This window comes from Rhamphochromis longiceps, linkage group LG4 (genome assembly GCF_057381845.1).
Source record: "Rhamphochromis longiceps isolate RC_006_pf linkage group LG4, R_longiceps_female_GT1.1, whole genome shotgun sequence".
NCBI classification, from domain to species: domain Eukaryota; kingdom Metazoa; phylum Chordata; class Actinopteri; order Cichliformes; family Cichlidae; genus Rhamphochromis; species Rhamphochromis longiceps.
This window is the reverse complement of record NC_140560.1, coordinates 33,961,221-33,984,392: the sequence shown is the minus strand read 5'-3', so window position 1 is coordinate 33,984,392 and position 23,172 is coordinate 33,961,221. Positions and strand designations below refer to the sequence as shown.

Here is a 23,172-nt window from a genome sequence, read left to right as displayed (position 1 = left end):
TTGTAAAATAAAATAAAAAAGTAATTTAATAATTAATTTTAAAAAACACGCTGGCATACATGTGCGGACTGATCATCACCGCTAAAACATAAAAGAAAAGGAAATATGACGTAATTTATATGTGTGTGTGTGTGTGTGTGTATTTATATTTATTTATATCAGAAGTTAAATGAATCGGAAACTTGAAGATGTTCCAAAAACAGAATCTGAATTATTTTTTCCTCTCATGAAGTGCTTCGCAGCTGATGTAAGGTTCCGTATTTCCCACAGGAATTAAATGCAGCGTTTTGTTTATTTTGGATGCAGCTCCCCCTGCTGGTGGGAAGCGGCATTAATTATACGTAAAGACGCAGGGGATCCTCCTGCGGGGAAAGAGAAACTGAAAGAACGAGTGTGAGTTCAGAGCAGTGATCGTCGGGAGGAGGTAGGTTCACTGCGGCTGCTTTTTTTTAAAATAAGAAATAAACCTTGATAAAAACACGCAAATTCATATCTAATGTGGGTGAAATGTGGGAGTTTTCATCAGAGGCTTGATTTAGGTGATTTATTTCCAGGTTCAGAGTAATTCAACTTACTGAGATGTCATCTGTGTGTGGTTTAAAGCAGGCCTGCGGTACATTTTGTTGTTGTGAAGTTTACTTGAGCTGTGTTTTAGCTGTTTGACTCTCAGTCTGTGTCGATCCTCTGTTAAAAACCTCATTTGGCTGTTCAAGTGAGTGACAGTGTGTCACATCTGTAATGTTTTGTAAACTTTTTTTCCAGGTTACTTTCACTATGTCGTCAGACGAGGTGAGAGCTCGTTTTGCTTCTTCCTGTTGTTGTTGTCGTCGTTATTATCAAAGCGTTTTAAACCACACGCGTAATGCTGCTCTCCCTGCCAACATTTATTAAGTGTGTTAAAGATATCTATTTAACCCACTGTGTTACACAGCCTGAGTGTAGGCGTTTACTTACCTTCCGGCATTCCGTGTCTCCATGTTGTGTTTCAGGACTTCTCTCTGGTTCCGGATTCACAATCCGAGGACACCTTGGAGGGGATTAAGGCTTCAATCAAAAACTACAAGGTGCATTGAGAATTTATGAGTGCGGCTTCATTACACTTGGGCAGTTTACCTCCAGTTACACGCAGGGCTCCTAAACTATTCATATGTCTCTGAATACAACCCAGTCCTAAAATGAGATCCAAGTATGCTGCGGGTGCTTCGGTTACTGTGGTCCTTTTTTGTGGAACAAGCCACCTGCTGACCTGAGATCAGTTACATATGTGTGTATATTCAAAAAACAGACTCAAAACCTTTTTTATTTTGAGACAGGCATTCTAAACGTACACAAGTTTCATGTTTTTATCTTCTGCTGTAAGCATGTTGACTTCCTAAAACTGCTATTTCTAGTAGGGAGAAAGCTCTCTGTCAGGTCCAGTTCTCGATCTCGTGATTTCTACCTCCACTAAAGAGGCTGTGTGATTAGTTCTGTTTAGTATGGAGCACTATTACCCAAGAGGTTGCATGAACATTTTACCACAGGGGTGGTGTCGCCAAACATAGAAGTGGTTAAAGTTCTGGAGTCAATCCCGATCTGCATCCTGGACATTTTGGGAATATTATTTACTGTTACGAGAAAGATCAGGAGTGCACATTTTGCATCATATGATCACAAACGTATATCAAACTTCTCAAAAAACTGCAAGTTAGCATTCTGAATCCAAGTTCTCGTTCATCCACGCTGTGGAGGGAACACGCTTTTATCACGAAATCATACAATTTAATTAAACCTTCATGGCTTAATGGGTCAAAAATGGAAGAGTATAATAATGTAGACATAATGTAAAGGAGACTTTAACGTATGTTGCACTACAGTGTAGTAATGTCCTTGATGAGATGAGCAGCAATTCTGTTTCTGGTGTTTTAACACAAAACAGGAGAAATGTTTACAATAACCAGCAGGCGCTCGGGTGAAAAGAAAACTGAATGTGCAGGTGTGTGAGGTCCACTGCATGTCTCTGTCCAGGTCCTGCCTTTGACCATAGGTTCAGCTTTAAAATCAGAAACACTTCCACTAAAGGTGTGTGTGTGTTGTTCTGTAAACACTGCAGATTGAGCTGCTGTCTATCTTAGCTGAATGCTCACACACAGATTCAGTTTTGGTTAAATAAAGGCTGAAATACATATACACAGCATAAGCATGCTGTATTTATTAGGAGCAGAAGAACAAAACTCAGAAGAGATTGTGTGTTATTAAAATAACTGTTTTAACATTTATTAAACTCCGAGAAGAGTTGTTCTGTTGTTCTGCACAAAATACAACCACAAAAGTTCGTGTTTAAAGAGATGTTACATGTCATGCTGATTAGACATCAATAATAACAACAGCCTGGACTCAGCTCTCCCTCTGTGTCCACAGAAAAAGTATGACCAGCTGATGGAGGAGACAAAGGAGCTGACTAAAACTATACAAGACCGGCGAGATCTGAAGCAGCAGTTCAAACACCGCACTGACAAACTGACCCAGGATCTGGAAGCTGACAAACGCTCCTACGGAGACCAGCTAGCCAATGAAAAGGTAAAGCATGTGTGACATAAACATGCTTATTTCTCAGTGTTACTCTGAGTTTTTCCACCACCATTTAAAGCACTGCGAATAAGTATAGAGTAAAACCCAAGGAATTTCCTCACTGCACTTCCCCTCAAGGGAAAAATGTTGGTCAGATGGCAGAGGTTCAATAACAGGAAGGAAACAAGGAGTCAAGAGGACAGATAATAGTTATTCCATGAATTTTAAGGTTGCGCCTTTGAAAACAAGGTGGGAGTTAAATATGAAATGGAAAATTTTAAGTGACAATAACTCATAAAAATATATATTAACAATAGGACAAGCAACGCAATGGCATTAAACAACAATTAACAAAATAGTACATGTTATTGTTAATATTGAGTGAATGTAAATACTTGTAATTGCTTTCCTAACAGTGTAAATTAAAAAACTGAATCACTAGAAAACAGCACATTAGAATCCCACAAAACCTTAAATGCTTTTTGATTTCTGTGTCTTCTAGTCGAAGCTGGATCTGCTAAAGCAGGAGGAGCTCAAACTGGTGGCGGAGATCAAGGAAACTAATGCTGCTATTAAGGAGGAAGAGGCCAATAAGAAGCACCTGATGCAACAGGCCGACGTACGTTAACCTGATGAGACACACCCCCTTCTGCAGCCCGACACGCCGTGACCTCACCCCGTTAACCTGTACCTGCTGATTTCAGGTGTTCACCTCTGTACCAGAGAGGGACATGGTCTTCAAGGGAGCGACTGGAAATGCAAACAACAAGCAAGAGTTTGAGATGAAGCCACATATCGTTTACCCGATGGATGGCGGGACGGCGCTGATTACCTTCGAGGAGGAAGTCGGTGAGTTTTTGCCGGCACTGGCGTGGTTCAGATTTATCTGCGTTTGTTAAAAGGAAGCAGGTGATTATATCTTATTTTTAACAGAAACATTAAAAAGTGTGCATAAAGTATTAAAATGCTAATTTCCATATTTTTATTCATGCACTGTACCGGAGGAGCTTTGCGTGATTTGCTGTTCAAAATAATTTTTATTTTTCTTACTTTGGGGTTTGGTGCAGGACTTCTAAATTAAACAAGCTGCTTTAGCTCCTCCCCCTTTAACCTTCTGTAGGTGGCTTAAACAGCAGGTAGATGGATCGCACTCACGTTTTTGTGCCACATTCAACAGAAAAATTCAAAAAGTATGTTGATAAATGTATCTACCTTCAGCTGCAGGGCAAAACTGAGCCACTAGGGGGCCTAATGTCACTTTTCAAAACCAGCTACTAAGCTGCAAGCAGGAAGATGCTTTTTGCATCTTATTTGGCTTTAAACTGGAGCCAAATAAAATTATTAGTTCTTTATTATTAGATTATTAGGGCTCCAAAATGAAATAAATAATCTGCAAGATGAATCTTCAGGCTCTCATCATCACTTTCGGCTATTTTCAAAAATATAAATTAAATTTAAAATTCCGGATCTTTCTGTTTCATTTTCCAGTGGCAAGGAAGATTCTGGAACTGAAGAAGCATCAGGTGGATCTGGGAGGAGAGTGCAGCATCACAGTGGAGGCCAGGCCGGTTCATCTGATGCTGCCCAAGCTGGTGGAGGTAAAACAAACGACCACAGCGAATCAAAGACGGCGTCGGCCCAGGTTTAGCTGATCTGCTCACGTGTCCCGTCTGTTCCCGCAGATCGACTCTGAGGTTTCTTCTCAGCGTATTTTAATCTCCAACCTGCCCAGAATGGAGACCGAGATTCTGGTGGACAAGCTGGAGATCCATTTCTCCAAAACTAAAAATGGAGGCGGTGAGGTGGCGGACTGTGAATACCTGTCTGACTCTGAGACGGTGGTCCTCACGTTTGCGGAGAACAACAGTGAGCATCGAATATTTTACCCTCATGTCACAGGGCAGTTTGTTTAAATGAAACTTCAGAGACAAGAATAACTCTGTGTTTGGTGGATTATGATGTTCTGAGCTGTGCATATAAAGAGTAATCAGGATTGTTGTTGTTGACCACCAGCTGATGGACTGTTTCTTTTGTATTAGTTGCCAAACGTGTGGTACAAAATGAGTTCCATGACTTGAGTGTCCAAAAGAAGAAGCACACAGTGAGAGTGACGCCTTTCCTCAACGGGAAAATTTCAAACCTGAAGGTAAGCACATTTATCAGATTATCTGTATCTGCTCTTACTGAAATTCTAATAAAATATATTTTAATAAATTTGAGGGTTTTGTGTGTGTGTGTGTGTGTGTGTGTGTGTGTGTGTGTGTGTGTGTGTGTGTGTGTGTGTGTGTGTGTGTGTGTGTGGTGGATCGTCCATCAGACCAAGATGACGCAGTGTCCTCGGGCGGTAATGCTGACAGGAATACCCGACATCATGGAGCGGGAAACTCTGCAGGACCTGCTAGAAATCCACTTCCAGAAAAACACCAACGGCGGGGGAGAAATCGAAGCTTTCCTCTACAACCCGCTGGGAGAGCACACCTCTGCTGTGTTTGGAGGCGTCACACCAGACTCTGAGGATGAGGAACAGTAGATCCACCACTGCTGCTTGGACAAAGGTTCAGGGTTAATATCATCTACCAGAAATGAGGACCGGAACTTGTTTTTGTCCCTTGCTTGAGGGAAGTCAGCATAAATTTATAAAAGTTATTATTCAAAGGGGATTTTTGGCGTCAGAAAAAGTGGGTGGTAATTTTTCTATGATTGCAGAGATTCAAGTGAAAGTGTATCTATAAAGTATTTAACCTGGGTAAATACTGTGGTATTATAGTCATGCAATACATCTTGATTATATTGCATTTACATAAACTGCTGATGAAACAATTTCCAGTCTTAGTGCAGACAAATGTAAAATATTAAACTGTATGAAATGAAGTTTTTTTTCCTGCTAAAATAGAAAAAAAAAAAGTTTAGTAGTTGTGCCATATCTCATTTTTTTTCTTTCTGTGAAAAAGATGGCGGCGTCCATCTTTAGTTACTGGAGAAGCGTCTGGATTTCTGTATGCAAAGCAACTGAATTACTTATTTTTAAGAAGATTGCCTTGTTGGATGTCGTGGGCTCCATTTTATTGTATTCATAAAAGAATAAAAGTTAATTGTGAGAAAATCCTCTTTGGACATTTGGTGCTTTTTGACACGCTTGTATTTGATAGTGGACAGATAACCCCGACCAATTAAATTAATCAAAGATAAAAAGGCAACTTATAAAGCCAATTTCACACCGTGTCTTTAGGCACTTTGTTACTAGCAGCCTGTCACATAAACAGTAATTTGTTCCCATTTTTTCAGATCAACCACAAAAGATTCCAAAGATAACTGACAAGCACGAAATTGTAATTTTGCACCAACAAGGATTTCCCAGAGTTTTTAGCTGAAAACATGGTGTGCATGCAGTCTGTCCTTAAAATTACAAACTAAAAAAAGTGGAGGGGAAAAACAAAATAAAAAAAAAAAACCCTGACAGCAGATGCCATGTTTTAAGGGAAAAAGACAATCCAGCAAAGACTTGGCAGAAGACCTGAGAGATCTGGACCTTCAGCTGGTCCATCTACTGCTCACTGAAGCCTCGACACAAACGTCTTGTAGATGAGCAGCTGTGAAGAGGCTATTCTTAAGGAAAGTGGGGGAAAAGTCAGAGATATTCCAAATTACACAAGAACTGGACTGAAAATCTGTGGCAAAAGATCTGATGGAGTGAAGAATCCAAATTTTAAATATTTGGTTTAATCTTTGTCAGTATTTACAGACGAGGCACAACAGACGTACGACAGGAAGCGTCTACAGCCATCTGTAAACACAATGGAGCCTCTGTCGTGGTTTCAGCCTGTGGTCTTGGAGATTTTGTCAAAATTGATGGAATTACAAACACAGAAAAGTACCACGTTTTGATCCATCTGGAAAGCATCAGGGTTTGACCTCCTCACAGTCTGGACGTATGAGATCATCTTGACAGGATGGAACAACTTGCAGAGGTCTGAATGTCCTTCCACAAGCCCGAAGAATTCATTCTGAAGACTACTTAAAGAAATCACAAGAAAGCGCACCTACGACAGTTCAGGATGTGTTGAGGAATAAAGGCGGTCACAGCAAACATTGACTTTCAAGCTTGTTAGAATTGGTTTTGCACAATAACATGAAAGACATTCACCAGCCACTTTATCAGGTGCACACATTCAACTGCTTGTTAAGGCTGCTGATGCTGCTGTAAGTGTGAGGGATTGCATCTGTTTGATCGCCACAGCCTGAGTATTGCTGCTCACCGCATTGTACCCATCTTCTAATGGTTCCTTCAGTCACACCACAAAGCTTAAATCATAAATTCATCACCAAAACACTGATTAAATGATTATTATTAATATCATCTAGAATAACTTTTAATCAAATGCTAAATTTAAATACAGATGATTTTTTAAAAAAACCCCAAAAACAAACAAAGGACCCACTGAACTCAACCTTGCTTTATTGTAAAAACAAAAACAGCCAAATAAAGCTAACAGCACATTTAAAAAACTAAACAGATATTGCTTTACATATCCAGCTACATCCCCTAAAGACAAAATCAGCAGCTTTAAATGGACAGATGAAGAAGAAGCTGACAGACAGATCAGGCACTTGGACAGAGGAGACTTACAGCGTGTACAAATATAGCAGAGAAAGTCACAGCTAAACACATGGTGACACAGTCAAGTACTCTGGAAGACAGTCGGCTGAACTTCACATCACAACGAGGAGGAAAAATTATAATTTAAAACTCTCTAAAATAACAGGTCTATTTGCTACCGTACAGTATTTTTCAGGAGTGCAGCATCTAACAGTCTCTCTCGTCTGCAGCGTGTCGGCGTTCAGCAGTCCTTCTGTTTGTGCGTGCTGCTGCTTGCTCAAATCTTTTTTTGTGCTGTCAAAGTCTTTACAAATAAAACCAACAAACATTAAAACCCACTCATGATTATTTTCTAAAAAGCTGAGTCACACACAGATGTTACAACTAAGCTTAGTGCAAACTCTGGTGTCCAAGCGACGTGGCCCCATGAAAAATTACAGATCAGTTCGCCAAGTACACGACAATAAGAAATAACACATCCTTACAAGGTTGGCTATTCCAGTTTTGGCTACTCACATGTAACAGTTAAAGGTTTTAGGTTAAATACCACGAGCTAATATCAACTGCTGTTGTGACATTCACCTTAATTCATTTGTTGATGAGTAACAGCAACTACCAGTCTTAAACACCAAATACAAACCTGTAGCTTGTGACTACGACACCTGAAACATGTCAAATTATGTGCCTGTTTGTTAATGCTGGGCTGATTAAAATGAAAGTACGAGCATCTGAGTGAAGTTTAGTCTGTATTAATGCTGTGAATCATGTTAATATTTAAAATCTCTTTTTTCCCCTCCAACAATTAAAATTTTCTTCGGACTTGATATCGGCAAACGTCGCCGTTAGTATTGCTGCATTCAAACCACCAACTGGTTTTCTGAGACAGTAACATCCGTGAAAGGCGTCCAAAAAGACAGGAAGAGAGAGGCGTCTGTGTCCCCGAGTGACAAAGCAGGAGTGCATTCATTGGATGAAAGGAGTGCGGTGGGTGCGGGGGGAGGGGATGGGTCGCTGTTGGTTGTCCCAAACTGAAATCAGCGGATTAAATGTTGATACAACCGGCATGTGCAAAGTAGCTGTTTAAACAACCAGTGGAGCCCATTCACTTGGTGTGCGTCCGTACTGCAGGAAACACAAGGAAGCAAAAGAGGAGAGGGAAACAAATAAATACAGAGGAAGGAAATGTGGGCGTGAAATAAAAAATAAATTCACATATAGAAAGTCACAGGATAAGCTAGGCCTGCAACAAGTGCTGTTATTCCAATAGCAGACTGTCATAAAACAAGTCATAAATAAATACTCTTTCAATATCATGTTTTACTGATTATTGATCTGAGAAAGAAGAATATCTGTCGGACTGATCGGCATCAAGGTCGGATGTGTTAAAGAAAAACAAAACATGCATGGGTGTGTTTTGCGTCTTTTCCCTCACATAAACTAAACGGGCACAGCTCTGAGGCCTAAAGAGTGTAGCCAGTGCAGAAGAGCTTTAAGCCAGAGTTCTTTTTAATGGCCAGCAGGGGGCGACTTCTCTGGCTGCAAAGAGTTGATGTTTATGGGAATTTGATCGTCCTTGCTCAGTGATCTCAGTGACTTCATAGGCTCGGGTTCTAGTTAAATATTTAATAGAACCTGAAATCTTTCGTAAACATTGGTCCTTCTACAACTAAAAGGAGAGTTATCTATAATATGCTCACATGCCACAGTGGCTACGTCCATCTTCTATTCTGTGGGTGAGAGAGTATGCATAGACAATAGCTTCTTGTGACTCAGCATGCACACGTTTGGAGTTTTGGTTCTGTTTACATACACTAAATTTAATCTGAAGCCTAATAATTCTGCACATCTGTGCGCATGCCTTGCTGAAAGAGAACAGTGTGCAGAAGAGGTCTAATGAAAATAGTACACATTTCTGCCTTCGTGTGGATACACTTTAGGAATCTGGACCCTGTATTTTTCAGTTCCCTCTTGCTGCCACTTGGAAGCAGCAGCATTCAAGTTCCCTTGATCACTTTAAAGATGCTCCAAGTGCCTAATACTTAGATTTGGGATATAAATGTGGTGACGCTCTTACCTGAATATCAGTAAGCTCTTTGTAGAACCTTTTGGCCAGATCTGGACCGTTCTGCATGGTGGGGATCTGGTACATCTGAGAGAAAACAGAAGGAAATATTGACGTTATTGGTGATTTCCATGGATTCCTCACACCGTCAAACATGAATATTTAAAAACGAACACTTTCCACATAATTATTTGTCCACAAATGTTGCCTGATGACTCAGCAAAGCAGAAAAATTAAATATTCATGTTTGATAATGGGCCACAGGAAACCCCGCAACGTCACTATTACTCATGAAAAATAAGCAGCATCAGAACCAGGAGATGAACTCCCACCTTTCCTTTGTAGAGGAGGCTGCCGACGGGGCAGACGACGCAGGCCGTCCCTGCACCAAACACCTCCAGGACTCGCCCGGCATCCAGAGCTCCAAGCAGCTCCTTCATGCCCATAGTCCGCTCCGTGACTTTAAACTCTCCCTGACAGAAACACACAAAGAAAGAATTTTTTTTATTTTATTTTTTTTTATTGCTGCACTACATTCAAATGTAGAAGTTGGAAATCCCAATCGTAATCTTTCAGCTGGAATGCCTCATTAAATTCCCACCTGGCAACCCGGAGAAGCCCGACCAACCAAAATAATTTGTTCAAGACAATTTCTGAAACTAGGAAACGCTCGTCTGCAAAAAATGACACCACTGAACATCATGCTGGGAAATGCTAACAAGCACTGGGATGCTACAAACTAACTAAGACTCAGACTAAAAATGAGACTCCTTTTGTTCTATTTCTGCTTATCCTGCATCTGTGCTGGACTTTCAGTGTGGGCGGGGCTCCGGCAGCTGTCTTGTTGACCTAACAGCGGTCTCTTACCCAGGATCTTCCCAGGTCCAGCAGCGACTGTCTGGTCACTCCTGGGAGAATAATGCCATCCAGCGGCGGGGTCACCAGCTCTTTCTCTGCATCCACAGAGGAAAAATTCACAAGAGCAGGTTTAAACTGTGTGAACAATAAAAAGATGACTGGGTGAAAAAACAACCAAATATGAACAAAAAGAATCTGACCTCCTTTCTCATTGGTCCAGTAGATAAAGAGGTTCATGGTGCCGACCTCGGTGATCTCCTCATCTTGTCCATACAGCCAGAGGACCTGCTGACAGCCTCGCTTCACTGCCTCGTTCTGCACCGCTATTGTGGGGCCGTAGTTACTGGAAAGAAGTTAAATAAGACAGACAGCCTGATTTATTACATATGAACAGAGCGGCTTGGACTGAAAAACATAATATAAAGACATTGGTGTAATGCATGTTTTGCACACCAGGTGGCAGTCAGTGGTAGTGGGGCCATACATCTATGAATGGGGCTATTCTGAGGGTGACTCGTGCAGGTGTGTTGCATGGCAGGAGGCACGCAGGTAAGAAGCAAGATACAACATGCAAATAATAAATGAAAACTGCTGATGTCGACAAGACGGGTCAGACATCAGTGCCAACATGCAGCACCGGTGATTTACAAATAAAACTCTACAACATCCTCCACAGAGACTGAAATGAACACAAGAGTATTAGCACATTTTCTCTCCTTGTTTTTCATTTAAATAACATATTTAGTCATCAATTACAAGCCTTACACCGCCAAGATCACAACCTGTAACCAAAGTAAAGTCACACAATCCAACAATAATTAATTTCAAGAAGTGAGGAAGACACGGTGACATGTCAGGTTTTCAGTCCAAAGAATGATGACAGAGCAACCGTTGTTGTGCACAGGGTGCCTGTGCACAACAACGGTTGCTCACCCAAAGAAAAGGTGTTTGTGCTGACGAGGAAGCATCCTGTTAATGTCACGACTGTTAGAAGGAACATTGTGAGAACCACAGAACCGCAATCATTTCTGGATTGACAACAATAAACAATGAACAATGGTGTTAAGAACCCAGCCTTGAGTTGTGCTCGGCTGCCAGCTCTTTCTGAGCGTCACTAAGTTCAAGCTGCGTTAGCTTCGAGTGAAGGATACAGACACCCTGACGTACAGCCCTCTGTGATATTCTCCTTTAATGTCAGAAATGCAAACCGGCTCGACTGACGTAGCAGAGCTGTAGCTCTGTGCTTTGAAATATGTCTCCATGAGTTCAACACAGTGTATGGTGTGCAGTGCAGCGAGGAGTCCCTCAGACATCTACACTGGAGAAACTAAACAGCCACTCCATGAACGCATGGCACAACATAGAAGAGCCACCTCGATGGGACAAGACTAAGATGTACATATGCATCTAAAGGTCAAAGGTCACTCTTTCGAGGATGCAAACGTTCACATTTTGGACCAAGAACACAGATGGTTTGAAAGGAGAGTGAAAGAAGCCATCTATGCCCACTGCGAACGACCTTCTTCGAACACACATGATAAGGTGAGGCAAGGTCTCACAACGGTTTCACCTGTAACCTCAGCTGATAATGACCCACAGCTTTTTTCACACCTCATGTGGTGATGCAAAAAACCCTTTTAAGTGAAAACTCCCTCAAGGGCTTAAATACCTGAATTCTTCACCTTTCGTCTTAGAACTGAGGAAACGTCTCGAACGAGAGGTGAAACGCCTTCAAGCAGCAGTGCAGACACGTTGTGATGAAAGCACGAATGAGACATTCACAAATCTTCAAAGATAAAATGGATTTGATTCTGGATAAAAGCCTCAAATGATAAAAACAAATAGCTTTAATAAAGGATTTTATCTGCTTGTCTAGTATAAAAATCACAGTCCAGTTCCAACTACACTGCTCGACTGATGTGCTCTGGCTTTAGTGATCATATCTAAAACGTCAGCATCAATCAGGCTCTACTTTCTGTACCAGTAAATGCACAATAACATTTAAACAATTAGCTAAACAAGACTGCAAAGCTCTTAATCTACACAGACTAGAAACCTCCAGCTAGGCTGAAAATTCCCTTCAGACCATGCATGAAGTGAGTCCTGGGATCTAAAAGGAAACCTGGATCTGGATTAGTTTTTGATATTTTCTTCAGAGCACTGAGATGAAATTTCACAGTGTTTCTTATTTCAGTTTGATATGAATATGTGAAGATATAAGTTAAATTTTGCCATATCTTGTACTAAAAAGTAACCAATAAAATAAACTCCTTAGCAGAGGTAACAAACAACGTAAGCCCACCGAATTACTCTCAGCTCCACTGGAGTCATGTGACTACTGCTGCTAAATCAGGCCCGACAGCTGAAGTGTTTACTCCACTTTGATGGAGGAGAGCAGATTTGTTGGCTTAGCGAATCGAGTGGGTGTTCAGCGGTGTTACGTAATCACGCCGGAGCCGAGCAGGTGCTGATGTAGGACAGCAGAGTCATGTGGAAGCAGGGCCGTGATTACAGGCTGCATGGAATCAGGGGAGATTATAGGAACGCCGATTTGTCTCCTCAGTCTCGTGATTATTTTTGACCTAACTGCAGATGTTTTCAAAAGCACAGGTGATGGTCCAGACCATTAATGTTCCAGCTGAAGCCATTGTACGGTTAATGCTGAATATTTTAAGGCTGATTTTAATGCAAATACACCACCTAAAATATCACACAAGCTCTTTCCTTTTTGACACTCAGGCCGGCTTTCTCATCTCCACCAGGAAAGTGAATAATCTGCACAGCTGGGCTCCATCCAGATCCACTGCTGAATGAAAACACAGCTGTGGTGTGGAGCACTGCAGAAAGTCCACCTGAACATTACAGAGCCGTGAAGCTGGTAAACTGCCTCAGATTTTTTAAAATACTTTTTAAAAATGTATTTTATACTGTTTTTTTTATACTTCTTTCTGCTTGTTTGGGTTCCATATCGTCAGTAAATTAGTTTCAACTTTGTTTACCGGTTTCTCTCAGAAGTCCTTCAAACTCAATTGTGTTGAATTGTTCTTTTTATGCACAAAATCGACTCATAACCACAGCAAGACAGACACCAAATGCACACTTAAGGGTAAAAACTTACCCTCCCATCTTGTAGGCCCCAACACCTCCTTTCCAAGCTCTCACAAACGCAGGGTCTGCCAGCAGGGACACTGGGTTGAAGGACCCCGTTGAAAAGTACGGCCCGACTGGGCCGATGATGACGAAGATCATAGCTTTTCCTGGACGAGACACGCCAAGAGACGGCTGGATGTGAGGTAAGAAAAGACAAGAGGAGACTGTTAATGAGGAGAAGGACATTTCAAGCACATCCTGGCTGACGTGGAACCTGCACAGGCCTTTTAGTGAAACTAAAGCTCACCTCGGTTCCAATGTAAGTGGGTCTGATATAGAGGCTGGCATCCTGGGAGTAGGGGACCCACTCCTGGTCGATCTCCACCAGCTTCTTGATGGACTCCAGCAGTTCTCCTTTATCAAACAGCTGCACAAGGAAAAGACATTCAACAGTAAGCTTTCACCATTAATCTGGCTAATATAATATCATCCAAATGACTCTGGCTGTGGTGGAGAGGAGGTTGCTTACAAACTCTTATCCGTCTACTCCCGCGCTCTCTGCACTACTTACTTTCTCCGGCAGACGGTTTCATCTTGGCAGCCACGAGGACAGATACTAATCGCTGTCATTACCTCACGCCCTCACTTTATAAGCCATCTTATCTGTATAGTAGAGAATTACCTGTTCTCTCATATCATCATTCAGTGTATTTTCACCCTGCACTCTATCACACTGAGCTTCTTTAATGCTGACATTTGCTGGTGCTGGAATGACCAAATTTAAATGTAGATTAGATTAAATGTAATGATCCTTTATTATTTATCCTTTATGTAGTCAACATTTTACAAAGCATGTGACTGCATTTTATTTAGATTTTTATTTACTGAGAGTCTTTCTTCTTTTTGCAAATTTTCTTATATTTTATTGCTGTATTCTACTTTATTATAAGCTGTACTTAATTTTTTGGCTGCAGTAACACAAGAATATCCTATCTTTGGAGAAATATACATGAGGTAAAATCTTTTCAACACAAAAACACAAAAATTAAACAAGTGTCACAAATTAACATTATAATTCTCTCGGTTAATTTATTCATGACGTGTCAGTGATGGATTCTAGAGGGCATAAACATAAAGCATAAATAGGAAAACAGCTGAGCCCACATGTTCAGTATCTACGATCCTCCCTGTTTGTCTTTACTTCTAACAGCAGCCAGGCTCTCCATTGGAGGCAGAACAGAAAGACAAACAGAAGTCTTGTTCTCCAGAAGGCTATGTCTAGCGTGACATAGGGCTGGGCGATATGGCCTAAAATTCATATCGTGATATAATTTGAAGCATGTGCGGTAACGATATATATCGCGATATATTCTTTTCTTCTGTATAACATATTTCCCACACTATAAGGCACACTTAAAATCCTTTAATTTTCTCAAAAATTGAGAGTGTGCCTTATGTATGAATTCTGGTTGTGCTTACTGACCTCGAACCGATTTTGGCGTGCAGAAATCTGTTAAAAAATGTTTTGATGGATTGTCAGAGCATTACGGCTGCGTAGTGGGGAGCTTCGCGGAGTAATCTGGGTCCAAAACTCCGTCCCAAACGAACACTAAGAGTTAAAAACGGTCTAAATTCTTTCATCTTTAATTAAATCATCAGCGTTGCTGCTTTATCGGGTGTAACGATTAAGTTTTACATCCATGCATCCATGAAAACAGAATTTATTAAATTTAACGGAGTTAGAAGTTAACAGGAAGTTAGCTCGCTAGTTTACACCTAAACATTTCATACTATGTTCTGACTGAGAGATTTTTGAAACCAATTCAAACGTACAGCTCTGTTATCACTTCCAACATAAATGAAGACAGAAAACTAAACAGCAGTGGCGTTTGCAGGGTTACTGAAGTTGGACTACCTGGTATATAATGTTGTGTTACGTGATTGCTAGCGACACAGTTATGTTAGCATAACATTAGCACAGTGAAGCTGGAGGATGAACGCCAACGTTTTTCCACTCGATAAAAGTTAAGGTGAGGGATTCTGGTGGTCAGGGACAAATGTAATCGTATCGGAGGATGCTATACACGGGCCAAACTTCGTCAGGAGAACAACTAAGATTATTCATCCACAATACGAGGTTAGTTATTAATATACTGCAACAACATGGGAATAGAGCAGCTGCGAGAGAATTCAACATTAATGAATCAATGTTACGGAAGTGGAAGAAGCGCAGTTTTTGGCTTTCCCCATATTTCAAAAGTGCTTCATCTCTTTGCAGCCGCTGCGACGCTTTCGACCAAAACAGGCGCAGCTTGATGACATCATCAGCATGCGATAGAGCGATATAGTCAAACTCTCTATCGTTGGCCAAATTTATATAGTTTCTATCGTATATCGTTTATATCGCCCACCTCTAGTGTGACACTTTCAAGACTCTTCCAAATACATATATATTGCATACTCACAGTATCTTAGTTATACTCAAAGTTTGTTTCCCTGTGAAACAGTTTCACAATAATGAAGTGTGAACTCTGGTACCAGGACATCAGGAGGGTGTGTAAAAAACTCGTTTGTGAAACTGTAAAGATAACCTATTCCTGTGTGGTGGTGGAAAGCTTTAGTTCGTTTCCAGCATAGACGCAAATCCCCTTTGGCGTTGCGTCAGGCGGGTTAAAACCCTGCCAAATCAAACATGCACATCTCCCGAGTGTAGTGAGTCTAAGGCAAGGGAGCAGCCAAATGTAGTTTTCTCTACCAAGTACACTCAAGTTTGAGCTTTTTAGATCCTTGCTAAAGAATTAGCATCGACAGCACATTTAGACCAACAGCAGCACTGAGATAAAGCAACACAGGGTGAGGTTAAAGCTCATAAAAGGCGATGAGACCCAAGTTTGAGACCCAGTTTGAATCATGGAGTTTTTCCACTCCAAAGAATGAATGACCAGCATTCTTCCTGCAAGAGGAATTTTTGGCACCTCCCTAATGAGGTTTAATCCAACCCCTCCCACAAATCTGGTTGCAGTGTTGTAATATCTATTTTACCTGTTTCACTTCCTCAAGTGTAACTGACATTTTGGGAATGAAGAGAAAATGCTCATCAACCTGATCTTTTATCTCCTATCTATTTTATCTTTTATCTTGGGAAGAAATGTGGCTTTGCTTTGAGAAAACGTGACACTTGACTTGCTGCCAGATGAAGGATTAAAAAAGCCTGGATCAACTTTTCTACCAGACCACGCTGTGTGTTTTTGCCAGAGCCGTCCGTGTGCTCAGCAGCCTCACTGCGCTGACTGGCTTCAAAGAATGAGCAGCGCTTTGTCATGCTGTGCCACAGTCTCTCTGAATAAGGCCTCAGTGTCTCACGATGGTCTAAAATCGCTTTTCTGAGGCGTTTCCACTCTGATTAAAATGATATACTGTGTGAAGGACAAACAAAATACTGATATCAATATATATTGCAAAGAGCAGCCTCCAGGGATAAAAAAATAGAACCACCAAGAAAACAACCAGACACCTTAAATACCCACATTTACAGCAAAGGTTAGCATGTTCATAACCTATTGATCTGGAAAGAGTATCCTGAAAATCAATGGATGGTATCCATCTTTTATATACAGTCTATGATATATTATCGCTAGCGGTAAGCGTAAAGGAGGTGGGCTTGCTGTTTTAGTTAACAACCGGTGGTGTAACCCTGCCAACATAACAATCAAAGAAAGGATTTGTTGCCCGGACACTGAACTGTGTGCTGTTGGACTCAGGCCGTATTATTTACCCAGGGAATTCTCTCACGTCATCTTGGTGGCTGTTTATGTACCCCCCTCTGCTAACCCCACAGCTGCATGTGACACTATCCACTCTGCCATAGCTCGGCTACAGACTCAGCACCCGAGTGCCTTTATTGTGATCTCGGGTGACTTCAACCATGTATCACTGGACAATACACTACCAACATTCAAACAATATGTGGACTGTCCCACCAGGGGAGAGAAAACTTTAGACTTACTGTATGCTAACGTCAAGGATGCATACAGCTCCTCCTCCCTCCCCCCACTTGGTAGGTCAGATCATAACCTGATTCACCTCACCCCCCGCTATGTGCCAATTGTGAGGAGGGAACCTGTGACCACCAGGACTGTTAGGAGGTGGTCAGAGGAGGCAATAGCGGAACTACAGGGCTGTTTCGAGGTGACCGACTGGGAAACACTCTGTGAGCCTCACGCCGAGGACATCAATGGGCTTACTGAGTGTATCACAGACTACATAACTTTCTGCACCGACTCCATTGTTCCAGCTCAGACTGTTCATTGTTACCCAAATAACAAGCCGTGGGTGACTAAGGACATCAAAGCCCTCCTCAACAACAAGAAGAGGGCTTTCAGAGGGGGCAACAAAGAGGAGGTGAGGAAGGTCCAGGTGTTACTAAAGGACAAGATCAGAGAGGCTAAGGACAATTACAGGAGGAAGCTGGAGTGGAAACTCCAGCAGAACAGCATGAGAGAGGTGTGGAGGGGCATGAAGACCATCACTGGATTCAGGCCAACCAACAGCAGGGGAGCTGAGGGAGGTGAGAATAGAGCCGACGAGTTGAATCTGTTTTTCAATAGATTCGACACCACAGTGTCTGCTCCCACCCCCACAACCTCACCTGCAGTCAGCCTGGAATCCAGAGCCACACCACTGTGCCAGCCTCTCTCTTCACATGTTGCCTCCTGTGAGATTCCTGACACCCCTCCCCCACCCATCACCTTCACTCAATACCAGGTTGAGATGCAAATGAGGAGACTTCACTCAGGCAAGTCTGCTGGACCAGACGGAGTGAGTCCCCTTGTCCTCAAGGCCTGTGCCCCCCAGCTGTGTGGAGTCTTTCATAAACTGTTTATGCTGAGTCTGAGTCTGCAGAGGGTCCCGGTGATGTGGAAGACATCATGCCTCGTCCCTGTACCAAAGACGCCTCGTCCCAGTGGCCCCCAGGATTACAGGCCCGTGGCACTGACCTCCCACATCATGAAGACCCTGGAAAGGCTCATCCTGGACCAGCTGCGACCCATAGTAAGACCACATCTGGATCCCCTTCAGTTCGCTTATCAGCCTCGTCTCGGAACAGAGGACGCCATCATCTACCTGCTCAATCGTGTCTACACCCATCTGGACCAGCCGGCGAGCACTGTGAGGGTCATGTTTTTTGACTTTTCCAGTGCTTTCAACACCATCAGGCCGACCCTCCTGGGTGATAAGTTAGCAGCGATGCAGGTGGATGCTTCTCTGGTGTCCTGGATTGTTGATTACCTGACAGGAAGACCACAATATGTACGTCTCCCACAGTGTGTGTCTGACAAGGTGATTAGCAACACAGGGGCACCACAGGGGACTGTCCTCTCCCCCTTCCTCTTCACCCTCTACACCACAGACTTCAGCCACTGCACAGAGACCTGCCATCTTCAGAAGTTTTCTGATGACTCTGCGGTGGTTGGATGCATCAGCAGGGATGATGAGACAGAGTACCGGGCTGTGGTCGACTCCTTTGTCACGTGGTGTGAGCAGAATCATCTGCAGCTCAACGTGGCAAAGACCAAGGAACTGATCGTGGACTTCAGGAAGACCAGGAAACACTTGACCCCTGTTTCAATCCAGGGGGTCAGTGTTGACATTGTGGAGGACTATAAATACCTTGGAGTACACATTGACAATAAACTGGACTGGGCTAAAAACACCACAGCACTTTACAGGAAGGGCCAGAGTTGTCTCTATTTTTTGAGGCGACTGAGGTCCTTCAACATCTGCCAGAAAATGCTGAGGATTTTCTATGAGTCTGTGGTGGCCAGTGCGATCCTCTATGCTGTTGCATGCTGGGGGAGCAGGCTGAGGGTCGCAGATGCCAACAGACTTAATAAACTGATCCGTAAGGCCAGCAATGTTGTGGGGATGGAGCTGGACTCCCTCAAGGTGGTGTCGGAGAGGCGGATGCTGTCCAAGATAAAGACAATGTTGGATAACACCTCCCACCCACTCCATGACATGTTGGTCAGTCACAGGAGCTCGTTCAGTGAGAGACTGAGATTACCGAAAAGCACCACTGAACGACACAGGAAATCATTCCTGCCTGTGGCCATCTCCCTGTACAACGCATCCACTTAACACACTGTTTGCTGCTACAGCTACACATGTTTCTTTTCCAAATATTTATTTATAAGTGACTTATGTATGTATGTATGTATGTATATATATGTATATATTGTACTATTCTTAGTTAGCGTATTGTCTGTCTTGTCTTAATGTTGGTTTAAAATGGAGCACTGTAACAAAAAATAATTTCCCCCAGGGATCAATAAAGTATTCTGATTCTGATTCTGATATTAGGGTCAAGGTTTCTGATGGTGTGCAAACTCACAGGAAGGCTGCTCCTGTCTGCACTGCGATGCATCCTCTCCATGTTCAGCATGGGTCTGAACAGGCGGATGTGGTTGTCGACGCCACGGTACGCCTTCATGCCTTCAAACAGCTGGAGAAGGTAGAAACAAATAACTTTTGTTAGTTACTATGTAGGTATAGATGAATGTGGCAGTGTTTCCCTTTTACTGAATGGTTATGGTGACTTTAAGCCCATTCTGGCACTGATATTCATCAAATTATCAGGTGAGAAGACAATACCTAACCATTTCATTGGCCAATATGTGTCAGCCATTGGCTGTTATTACAAGTTCCTGGTCTACAGGCTCACTTATATGTTACACTACAGCAGAGGGTGCTGCACCCAGTGAAAATATCATGCATGTTTATGTACTGCACGTTGGCAGAGTGCTCTTTACCTCTATGGAGTAGTGCAGGGCAGAGCTAGCTGGATGCAGCGACAGATTCTGGAAAGGTTTGATCTGAGGAGATTCCCAGCCGCCCTTCTCCGACCAGTTGATAGTCAACATGTGGTCAGAAAATTGTTTGCCGAAGAGCAGCGTGGAGGGCTCGGGCTTCGGCTTGCATTCTGTGTTGCGTTCAATGGTGAGACTTGCTGCCTGAGATGGAGACGGAAAGGCGAGCCGGACACGGGTGGAGAAAAAAAAGAAGGAAGGAGACGGACAAGAGCAGAGCAAGCGACCAAAACAGTGATTGTTTTTTTGAAATTGCTGTTATTGACACAGCATGCGCAAAAGGACAATTGGTGGTGGTTAAACATAGTCAGGTAAGGGTTAACAGATCACTTGGACACAATTAAACAGGTTAAATTAAACTGAATTAAATAATTACAACAGGCACAGAGTGAGGGGGACACAGAAATGGAAAGAAACTGTAAATAAAAAGCAACTCGACCAAGCTAAAGAGACAAATCCCTCTAATGAACGTTACTTTCTTCTTTCTGTTACCATCATGTTCTCCATACCAAACCAGCCATTCACAGGCTCGCCAGACTGTAATTCAAGGTCTCACCTGGTGAAAAAAGAAAATGTTAACGTTTTCCTCATTACCTTAAAGGAGCTGGCGAACCGCAGCGAGCCGAAGGAAAAGGGGAAAGTCTGAAGTCGTCGTCCATGGAGTGCCTGCAAGGAATGCATGATGAAACTCTTTGCGAGATGATGTGGCAGCTTTCTTTAAATACCCATCAAAAAGTTTCAAAATGTTAACAGATAACAGTTTAAGCTCTGATTTCCAGGTGACAATCATTGATCCACGTTTGGGAACACACAGGAAGACTATGTGCAATATTGTTTTTTTTTCTGAGGGGTGTGTGTGTGTGACTCAGCACCAATCATATTGTCTGCACATTCCAGAAGGAGACAGTCGTAAGAGCTGTAAACAGAATCAGATCACATGTGCAGGGTGCTCTCTGCAGAATGATATTATGTGGGCAACAAAGGGCTTCACAATAAGAAGAAAGCAACAGCCAACCATAAAAGCTTATTTCATAAAAACATATCATTAGTTTAGGTACATAAATTATCAGTGCCACTCCTTAACTGGCTTTGTAGATCTTGGCATTCATACTTGGAGTTCAGGCAAGGTAACATGAGAAATCTAAAGGTAATTCAGCCCTGGGGTAAGACAGGATGGGATATTATACTTTTACTTATTTAACCCATATTAAGATCAACTGTCCTGGCAGTTTAATACTTATGGAAGCAATCTTCTAATTAATCTCGAAATTTCACATTTTAGTTTACCTTTCTTAATATGGTGCTGGGTTTCCCATATTTTAACTGATTTTAATTTTGCCAACTGAACAGCACGGAGTCTTTCATATATAGTCATCACACAAATGCCCCTCTGTGGTATGAAGCAGCAATTTGGAGCCCTGAGTAATTGAACCACTGGGAGCACATCTACAGCTTCCATAGACTAAATGGAAATAATTAGCCTGACAAGTTCAGGGAAGAAAGAAAACAGAAATTACAATTTGACTGCTAAATCATGACTAGGAAAAAGTTGACCAGTTAGTAAATGATTGCGTTTAAAGTTAACAAGTGTGTTGAAATAAATGATTAAATATCAGTTAAATATTGGGTAAATAATTAATATACACAACTAGATTCTTTCTAACAATAAAAACAATGTTAAACAGTAGAAACATTTGGAAAAATAGTTAAATATTTAAAAAAGCAGAATGGATACAGGGCTAAAACATCCAGGTTGTGCTTCTAAATGGTTTTAACTTTACCAAACTAATAAGTACTGGGCTGTTAATTGTATGCATACAATTGAAACAACATTTAAAGAAGTTTAAAATCTAATTCCAATATTTGGTAGATGACAGCTGGCATTGATAAAGGGCCACAGGGCAGCTCACTTGACAGGCCAGTTCTGGCATGTTTGAAGGTCAAAGAGCTAAACCACTGACATTACAGACAGACAATATAATTATCACCTCGTGTCCATAATTTCTGCACAATGGAGCTTAGGGAAGCATTTTGGCGTAAAGGTGATGCAAGATTTTGTCTTTATTGCACAATGAGAGCTTAGCTATATTTTTTCCCCGAGTTGATTTTTGCCACACACAAACCTGATGAATGAAATATATCCCTATTTCCCAAAGCAACATTTAGTTTCTTGCATTCAATTGTGGCATTTAATACAGCAGGAAAGTAACTTATTCTATTCATTCTACATGTAAAACACAAGAGTAATAACGTGGTAGCAATGTACACAGACACTTTGCATTTTCTGTAAATGTGCATCAACTAAAAGCCCTTTAATATTTAAGTCGACGCACAAGACAGACTGACCAAAAACAAGACGTCACGCATGAAAACCTCAAAGTTCCTAAGCAGAAACAAATGATCCCAAAAAACATAAAATGTTTTCGTCTCTAAGTGAGCCGAATTTGTTAACCGCCTTTAAGGTTAACAATTGCATCTTCTTAGTGTTTTTGGAGTGTTTTTATTTTGACCATAAGCAGAAGACATAAAATCTCCACATTTCTGCATTAAGTTTGGTCTTTTCCATGCTGTACAATTTTGCCACGCTCCGCGCTCGCGCCGAATTCTCCAGTAGCAGTGGGCCAGGATGTTTTACTGGCCTCTTATCTTCTTTAATGATTACCGGCCACCTTACCGCCCATTCAGGTTAATCATTTACCCACAACATCACAGCAACCTGGTAATAAACAGCACACAGACACTCAATCGACTCACCGTCCGGAGGGCTGCCATCTCCGCTACGCCAGTGATGATAAACAACTTTGTTAGTCCGTGTGGAAACAAACGCTCCAAGTCAGCTTGCGTTCCGCTTTGAAATACGAGACCTTCTTGCTCTCCCTGAACCCAGAAGCGTCAGGATACGAGCAGCGTGTGCCGACTTTGAAATATTCAGGATCTTCTATTCAACTTTTCTACCAGTTTAATAATTCAGAAAGAATTACACGTCTCAGAATAACGACACAACGATGTTAGTGTATTAAAAAAACCCAAATCAATGTAATAATTAGCTCTGCAGTTGTAGTGACCGGTTTTATTGGCCAGCAGTCTCATTCAGGAAGTCCTTGGAAGCATGAGGGAAGAGAAAAAAAACAAACAAACCTCTGATTGGG

General features: G+C 42.0%; 2 protein-coding genes across 2 annotated transcripts; one reads left to right on the top strand and one right to left on the bottom strand.

Moving 5' to 3' along the window:
- The first annotated feature begins 183 nt into the window (after window positions 1–183).
- On the top strand, window positions 184–5,647 carry ifi35 (interferon-induced protein 35). The gene is made up of 10 exons (XM_085404672.1): window positions 184–424; window positions 763–789; window positions 990–1,064; window positions 2,401–2,559; window positions 3,053–3,169; window positions 3,255–3,399; window positions 4,039–4,148; window positions 4,233–4,416; window positions 4,590–4,696; window positions 4,868–5,647. The coding sequence occupies exons 2-10, from the start codon at window positions 775–777 to the stop codon at window positions 5,078–5,080; spliced, it is 1,125 nt and encodes a 374-aa protein (XP_085260798.1). The 5' UTR covers window positions 184–424; window positions 763–774; the 3' UTR covers window positions 5,081–5,647.
- A 1,342-nt stretch (window positions 5,648–6,989) lies between these two features.
- bcat2 (branched chain amino-acid transaminase 2, mitochondrial) lies at window positions 6,990–23,101 on the bottom strand. The gene is made up of 11 exons (XM_085404669.1): window positions 22,778–23,101; window positions 20,618–20,689; window positions 19,967–20,167; window positions 19,549–19,659; window positions 13,465–13,584; window positions 13,186–13,349; window positions 10,268–10,410; window positions 10,077–10,162; window positions 9,542–9,682; window positions 9,222–9,296; window positions 6,990–8,269 (listed from the first exon to the last, which is right to left on the bottom strand). Exons 1-11 carry the CDS (start codon window positions 22,793–22,795, stop codon window positions 8,228–8,230), a joined length of 1,173 nt encoding a protein of 390 aa, XP_085260795.1. The 5' UTR covers window positions 22,796–23,101; the 3' UTR covers window positions 6,990–8,227.
- Window positions 23,102–23,172: the final 71 nt, after the last annotated feature.

Excerpts from the sequence above, each read along its gene's own strand:
- ifi35 (XM_085404672.1), top strand. Across the intron at positions 2,560-3,052 it reads ACCAGCTAGCCAATGAAAAG|TCGAAGCTGGATCTGCTAAA; the intron begins GTAAAGCATGTG and ends TGTGTCTTCTAG. Across the intron at positions 4,417-4,589 it reads CACGTTTGCGGAGAACAACA|TTGCCAAACGTGTGGTACAA; the intron begins GTGAGCATCGAA and ends CTTTTGTATTAG.
- bcat2 (XM_085404669.1), bottom strand. Across the intron at positions 19,660-19,966 it reads CCCTGCACTACTCCATAGAG|CTGTTTGAAGGCATGAAGGC; the intron begins GTAAAGAGCACT and ends TACCTTCTCCAG. Across the intron at positions 9,297-9,541 it reads GCCTCCTCTACAAAGGAAAG|ATGTACCAGATCCCCACCAT; the intron begins GTGGGAGTTCAT and ends GTTTTCTCTCAG.